Below are 8,310 nucleotides of genomic sequence, written 5' to 3'. Positions count from 1 at the left end.
ACAATAGACTACAATTCCCAGAATTCCCTAGCACTGAGCTAAAGTGGTCTCAAACTGGATTATTTCTGCCGTATGTTTTGGACCACAGATTTAAAAATAGCGGTTCAAGTTTCTGTGTGAACTGATATCTAGCTGATGACAGGGACTGCTTGCGTGTGTACAAAGCGTCAGATGAGGCAAAGATTTTTGTATGTTCATCTCTTCCATCTATTCTTGCTCCTTTTGATAAAAGTTCATTTACTGCCATTATTCTAATTCTCCCATTACTGTCTCTTTGGTCTCCTGCTGCAGGGCAGGAAGAGTATTTCCTTTATGGCAATCAAGCCATTTCCTGTACCTCTTAAGGGCAATTCCACACTAGGTGTACTTTCAGACAGTTTTTATTGTACAATTACCCATGTTACAGTATACATTCTCAGAATTTTTGGGAGGAGAGGGAAGGAATTCAGAAAATGCTTTCCTATAGTTTCCTCATGCTCCTTCTATCATCCCACCCCCTTGTAGAAAACTGGTCTTTTGTTGTCGTTGAAAAAAAATGGAACAGCAGTACAATTTTCACTGGTACAGACAGCCTTAGCACTATTATTCTCCTTCAAATGTGTCTGATTCACACCCTTTGGCAAAGGACTCTTTGCGCATAAATATCACAACATCCACCACCTTGTTCATGTTTAACTCATATAAATCAATACGAGGTTAAAAATCTTAAGCTTGGACCAAACTGATAACAACTCACACCTGCCAAGTTGAGAATTAGGTATGAAGTTGCATAAAATTTATTTATTTTACCTGTTATCGTATCATTCCCCTTTTAAAAGTTCTTACACATTTGCAATACACAATTGCACATGATGAATCATTAATTTGTATTATATTTCTCTTGCATCAAGAATATGCATGTATGAATTGACAGGAGGACAAGTATAAAACATGAGCATTACAAATAGCTTGATTTGTTTCCCCAACACAAAAGAGGAAAGTTTGTCCTTCTCTTCCACATCTGAAGGCATAGAAATACATACTTTATTCAGTGACAGCAACCAACATGATCACAGTTGACAAAAGATTTTTAATACTAGAGTGCCAGTTCAAATAGTAAAGACAAATGTGGGATTTTTTCCTATGACTGTTCTATCAAGAGTATCCAAGAATGGGGATTTTCAAACCTAGTGAAAAGCTAGGATTGCAGGAAAAAAGATTTAGCTCTAACCTTTTACTCAGAATTTTATCTGGGTAAAAGTTAGAAGATGCTTTACTTTGGGAAGACACGTGATATCCTATGTGGCATGACATGGTATAACCTTAGGAATATTATCCCATCCCATTTTTAATTAATTCTATCAATTTGACAGTGTGCTGGATCACCAACTCCACTGTCTGCCATGTTGCACTGGACTTTCACTGCTTCCAATACATCAAGTCCTCCTGGTAGCTGCTGGAGTTACAAACCTGGCTATAATTGTTCCTCATGCAACTGTAATACATGTTGCAATGAGGAAGAATTATAGCCCACCAAAAGGAAATTTGGTGATGGAGATGATAGCATAAATTGCTATTAGGAGTGTGAGGGCAACAGGAAGAGTAATAAGAAAAGAAGCTGGGATGGTGTTGGATTGTATATATTAAGAAATGAGGAATTCAAGAACAGCATTAAATAATTTGATATAAATTAAAAGTCTTATGGAAATTTTCAAGGAGAAGATTCTGTATTTAGCATTAAGTCTCAAAAGATTTGTATGGTCATCAATGGATGCTGGAGAAGGAACTAAATGTGCATTTCTGCTACCTTATACAACCATCTTCAAGACACAGTGCCAGAACTGTGAGATGAAATATTTGTCCTAATGTAACAAAGGGCAATTAGACAATTTGCCAAGGGCTGATGTAGCGAAGCCCCATGTTTTTGTACATGTAATAAATTTGAATTGTTCCAAGGACTGTGTGAGTACAATAATTCCCTAGAACTTGCTGCTGAGAAAATACAGTTGCCTCCCTTCCTGGATATCACATTCAATGCGACTGTAAATGCAGTGTGCAGTGTGGCTTAACAAGTGACATAGCACCTAATGAATTGTGCCTGTCATCACTGGGGTTTAACCTTACAGTTTCTCTACACAAAGCCCGAAGCAATTCCTAAGGGGGAAAAATGGAGACACTGACCACTAAAGAGTGGGGGTAGTTATGATTGTTCATTAAATAAATAAACTAATTGGCAAGCTAGGTGCTTCCTTTCTCCTCTACGGATTACTTTTTTTAGGGGGGAGGAAGAAAGATTTTGCACCGAAGTAACCAGTACCTCATTCCAACCTCTGATTGAAGGAAGGATATGGTACTTCTACCTCTGGATTGTTCACTATTATGACTAACGTAAAAGTGTAGCTTTTCCAGCCCAATCTTCTAAATGCTTACTTTGGCATAAGCTCCATTAAGTTCAATAGCATTTATTCCCAAGTAAGTGTGCATATGATTGCAAATGTATTCTGTTGCCTGTAGAAAAGTGTAGGAAAGAATGTGTAAACATATGATTCAGAGATGGGAGGAGACAGAGACTAGCCGATGATGTATCAAAACTTAAGATACTGCGTCTATTTAATGAAATAACAACATGAAAAGAAGATCACTGTATCAGTGCAAAAATAAATAGTCTTTTTAGTAACCAGCCACAAAGAGAATTAGTATTTATCAGCAATCTCCATAAAGCAATATATAACCACAAGTATTTCTCCATTTTAGGCAGAAGTTGCCAAGCTCTCTCATATCACGCAAGATCTAAAACATAATCCATAAGGATGTTTGCCAGGACAATCTTAGTTGAAACAAACTAATTCTCAGCTGTATCTTCATGCAGCTTCTAGTTTAGATGAGTTGGGTTGTGAAGTGCCCCCACCAGATATAAGGATTGCCAGATTAGACAAAATTAAAGTAATTTATGAAAGAACTTTCCCCATCAGTTTTTTTCTTCCATAGACTCCATCTGTATGTACAATTTTCTCCCAAAGTGAGATAATTTTGCCGCCACCCAAACATGCTATTATAATAATACAAGTAATCATAATTTTAAAAATCAACTTGTGCCACCAGCTTGTTGTATAATTTGCTTTTCTGAACACTTTAAAAAAACAAACCAAAACCCACCTACAAAACACCTATGAAATTATATAACAACCTACTCTCAGAGAGAAGATACTTCACAGATTACAACTATGTGCAAGACATTAGGTACAAAAGAACAACAGATCATACAGATTCCATAGTATGTCTTACACAAGGAATTATTATTTAACAGTTAACTGTCACTAAATAAGAGTTCCATAGTCATTAGTCCAATAAATATTACTGAACCTAATTACAATTAATTCCCTTTCTTGTTGGATTTGTTAATATAGACACTCATGGCACTGTGATTGTTCAGTGTAAACAGCAGTGATTTGAAAACAATTGGTTAAATCCATCATTTATACTAACAAGATTTTGTTCATCTTCTGATAATATTAATCATACATGTGCAGGAAAAGGACATTCTTACATACACTCCAGGAGGTATTATATAAAGATAATACAAAGACAACCTGTAAAAGGAAGTAAAGGAAAGATACTGTAGATAAATATAAATTTCCTGGCCACTGACAATGCTGCATTGCTGGCTTTTTGTCCCCCAAATATAGAGAGAATAGACAAAAGCAGTGGTTACATTCCATGGCTAGGTGTGCTTAAATCTCACATCAATGGATCTTAGGTAGACTTAAGTGCTTCCACTCCCAGTAATTTGGCTGGATTTATTTTAAATTGCCATTTCTCTTTAAACTATTTGCCAAAGATCCTTTTGACAGTGTAAAAGAATATAGCCATATGACCTACAATTGCTTCACTCATCCCAGATCAAGTTAAGTGCATTGGAAATTTCCTTTTCCTACATCCTTATGTCTCACAGCTCTTAAATATAAAACTGGTAGTGGGGGACAAGATCCTTTTTCTTTGGAATATCAGTGTGTTGTTGTGTATCTTCAAGTTACTTCTGACAAATGGTGACCCTAAGGTGAACCTATCATGGGGTTTTCTTGGCAAGTTTCTTCAGAGGGGGTTTGCCAGGGTCATCCCTTGAGGCTGGGGGAGTGTGACCTGTCCAAGATCACCCAGTAGGTTTCCATGGCTCAGTGGAGATTCAAACCGTGGTCTCCAGAGTCACAGTGCAATACTCAAACCACTACACTATGCTGGCAGTAGTCCATTGCTAAACAGATCTTTTTCTTGTATTCTGAAGTCCTATTTACACATTTCTGCACAGAACAATGCAAATCCAGGATAAACCATGAGCTGTTCACAGGATTTAGTATTACAGAAAAATGTCTAATTTTATTTTCAGTTCCTTCATTTATGTGGCTCGAGAGCGCAATTTTATTCAAAAAAATTTCTTTTCTGGACCTTGCCACTGGAGAAACAAGGTAACATTTCTAAAAGTTGACACATATAAAAACCCTCCACAGGAAGCTACTATGTAGGAAAAAAGGAATTTCCAGCCTTCTTCCTGATATGCTTTTTGATAAGAAGTAAAGTGTTTGATTCGTTTTGGTCTTAAATACGGGGAGGAAAATTCAACAGTGGCTCTCCAACTGCAGTCTGAAGTGGTACGTTCCAGTGCTCTATATGCAGCTTGGCGTTAACAGGAAACATTTTCTAAAAGGTTTTATAGTAAATAACAAGAATCCCATGACCTTTCCCTTTCAATTCCAATTATTCTTAATGCATCTGTTAAGTTTCTGTGGAATTAAATTTCAGAGAGTGGTGTTTTTTTAAAAAAAGACAATTAGCAGCAATTTTTCTTCCCAAGATCGAAGTTGTTATTGTAATATTGTCACCCAGTTAAGCCCTATCTTCTGAACTAGGCCTGGGGCAGTCATCTATCCCAAACATATGTTACCCTTCCTAGTCCTAGTTACCAAGTTACCTGGTTGTATATAGCCAGCAAACATTAGAACCTATCAAGGCAGAGGACAACAGGAAGTAGCAAAAACCTGGTTTGTTTGCCAGAGCTATTGAATGACCAGTCAACCTTTATATTATATTGAATGGTTCCAGCAGCCCACATATTAGAATGAAATAAACATTATCAAAGCAAATATGTATTTTGTCTATGAGGGTCAGATTTTTTCAGGAAAGAAGCAGTAAGAGGACAGGGTGCTTAATTTTACTTCTACTGTATTTTACATTTGCTCCTTCATATCTCTGGCCAGACTTACTTTTAGCCTCAGAATAAGTGGGAGTAAACCAGAAAAGCGAACTTGGATTGGGTGTGTGTCTCTGTGTGAATAGGTACTAAGGCCTAAATTCAACTGTTAGTTTTATGTATAGTAGACAAACTGAAACAATGGCAATTCAGTAAGTCAAAGTGTACATAGATTCCATTGATTCAACTGGTCTACTCTAGGTGGAATTAACAACTGGTTTAGACATAGAAGTTGACATGTCTTTCTCTGTTTCTTCCCTGCAAATGGCCTCCGGCTTTCATGTTCATTAGTCAAACATGGAGTGAGAACCCCATGTCTGCTTTTGAATGGGTCATTCCAACCTTCGGTAACCAGGTCACATTGTGCAGCTGACCTGAATGCCACAAAATTATCCCAAGAACACACTTCCACTGAATAAAATGGATTTTCCCCTCTTTGCCAACATCAATTCCCTTTTAAAAATAATTGGGCAATATCACAGCAGGGAAGACTCATTGTGGGATGTTGTTTTCTTTAAAGGGATTAAAGAAAACCTTAACTAGTTGAAATGTGCAACTCTGGTTTGTCTTGGAACCCATCAAAAGAAATCTGCATGGCACCATACATTAACAGCTGCCTGTTATGTCACCCATTTGGAAGCATTTTCCAAGACACACAAAATAACTAGGACCTGAACAAAATAAACTGTAATATAAAACAACATGAGGATTTTAAAAAAAGGAAGGAGGGGAAAAATTATTTTATTTTTATTTTATTTTTTGTCAGGGAAGCTGACTACTCACTAGAAGACGACTTTTCTTTCCAGTTACATGCATTTGTTCTCAGTTTAATAAATATAAAGTGACAAACCTAGTTCATCTATGGGCTGGAACAGACTGGCAGCTTCAGCCGGCTTCAAGTCAGGCTGGGGGGTGTGATGTTTACATGCGCCACATTCCCAAGTCACCCGAAAGTCGTGCTGGGCGACTTGGGAGCATGGTGTTTAGACACCACAGGTCCCCAAGCCAGCTGGAAGCTGTCTGAAGCTGTGATGAGATAGCTTCAATCCACCCCAAATAGGAGCATCTCTTTGCTGCTCCTATTTGGCCTGGATTCTGTCCAGATTGGGGCTGCAGCGTGCGGCTTTGTCAGGAGTGGCCAGTTTCGCCGCTATGTTATAGTCTCTCAGCTTATTTGACTGCTACTTTACTGCTTAACTGCATGCTATTCAGTTTTTTTCAGAAACATTCCTCAGTCAATGTATGATCCGTATGCAACCACTGGACAAAGCTGATACCATGATGAACACACACTGATTTTGTTTATGAGTATTGTGCAAAAACAAAGAACAGAGTTCTTGTTCCATTGGTAGAGCCACCTATGATGTGAGTTTCGAATAGCTTGGGGGAGAAAACCTTCGCCTCAGGTACTTTAGGACGTAGAGAGGAAGGCAGCTGACCAGAGTGATTACTGTCACTTTCCACAAGAATGACAAGGTTGCAATGAAGTAAACATCTGCAAGAGAAGAGAAAATGGCTCAAACAGCAGGCAAACTGGAAGGAGTGGGAGAAAACGAAGTACACTTAGAAGAACAAAGCAGTAAGTTCCACCATTAAAAATTGCTATTGTAAAAGTATAGTGGGCCCTTGGTATCTGCTGGTGTTTGGTCCAAGACCCCCCATGGATGCTAAAATCAGTGGTTGCTGAAGTGCATTATATACAATTGTGTAGTAAGATGGTGTCCCTTATGTAAAATGGCAAAATCAAGGTTTGCTTTTGGGAATTTTTTTTCAGGGGGGAATATTTTCAGACTGTGGATGGTGGAATTCATGGATTCAGAATCCACTGAGATGTAGGGCTGACTGTACAGCTATGTTAAAAAGGTAAAGGTTTCCCCTTGACATGAATGTCTAGTTGCAACTAACTGTAGGTGGCGGTGCTCATCTCCGTTACTAAGCCAAAGCCAGCATTGTCTGAAGACGACTCCAGTGGTCATGGGGCCAGCATGACTGCATAGAATGCTGTTTTGTGACATGTTACATAAGAGAAACAGCCATGTAACTTTCCAATTTAAAAAAAATGAAAGAAGATCCTCATTGCATGTGTAAGGCTAAATGAGATGCTTTATTGAAAGAAAGAAAGAAAGAAAGAAAGAAAGAAAGAAAGAAAGAAAGACAAAGGTTACCTCCTTTGGCAGCTATTAGCATAGGACTATGAGCTAAGATTTAGACATTTTAAAGGAAAACCATTAAGAATGACTCAGAGTACTAAGATTTCTGACTGGCTCATAAAGAATAGTGAAGCAATGCTATGTCTGTGGTAGAGTAACACACACCTTTCAAACCTGGTGAATTTGGTGCAGCCAGAGGAAGAGGAAGCAAATTTGAGTGGGCGAAGAGGGTGCTTTGGTTTCCATGAATCCCTGATATGCCCTTTATGGAAAATCACTGTAAACACATGATCAATGGTGAAGTTTTCAGCTGTGCACTGAAGTGTTTTTCACAGTTGGAAAAAGACCATTTCCTTCACATCTGTTGACCTTTCTGCCCTCCTTCCAGGAAGTTTGCTCTCTTTATTTAAATAATTAGATCAGATATGTTTGGGGACAAAAATCTGGTGAGTTGAATCTGGTCAAGGGATTGTTTCTGAGATATTCATATATGAAAAGGGCACAATAAAAGCTGCTGTGTGATGGAATAATAATTTAGTATTAAAAGGGACGTTGTGGCTCAGTGGTTAAGATGCTGACTCTGACGACTGCAAGGTTGGCAGGCGGGCAGTTCAAGATTGAAGTGCTGCGTGACGGAGTGAGCTCCCATCACTAGACCCAGCTTCTGTCAACCTAGCAGTTCAAAAGCATGTAAAAGTAAGTAAATAGGTACCACTTCAGTGGGAAGGTAGCAGTGCCCATGCAGTCATGCTGGCCACATGATAACGGAGTAGTCACGGAGTAGTCTTTGACAACACTGGCTCCCTCGGCTTAGTGACAGAGATGAGCACCACCCCATACAATCAGACATTTTATATTATAAGTGATACATTTATTGTTTTTGTGGGATGTTTAAACAGATCAATTTTTTCCATGTTGGCTTTAAATAATTCTCAT

General features: G+C 38.4%; 1 protein-coding gene across 1 annotated transcript in view; it reads right to left on the bottom strand.

The window, feature by feature from the left end:
- Positions 1-378: 378 nt before the first annotated feature.
- Positions 379-8,310, bottom strand: part of ATP9A (ATPase phospholipid transporting 9A (putative)) — a 125,987-nt gene continuing 118,055 nt past the window's right edge. Inside the window, exon 28 of the mRNA XM_042464011.1 lies at positions 379-6,719. Within this exon, the coding sequence (XP_042319945.1) occupies positions 6,583-6,719 (137 nt within the window). The 3' untranslated portion in view covers positions 379-6,582. The remainder of the gene's footprint in view (positions 6,720-8,310) is intronic.

Source organism: Sceloporus undulatus, chromosome 4 (genome assembly GCF_019175285.1).
Source record: "Sceloporus undulatus isolate JIND9_A2432 ecotype Alabama chromosome 4, SceUnd_v1.1, whole genome shotgun sequence".
NCBI classification, from domain to species: Eukaryota; Metazoa; Chordata; class Lepidosauria; order Squamata; family Phrynosomatidae; genus Sceloporus; species Sceloporus undulatus.
This window is presented reverse-complemented; position numbering and strand designations above follow the sequence as displayed.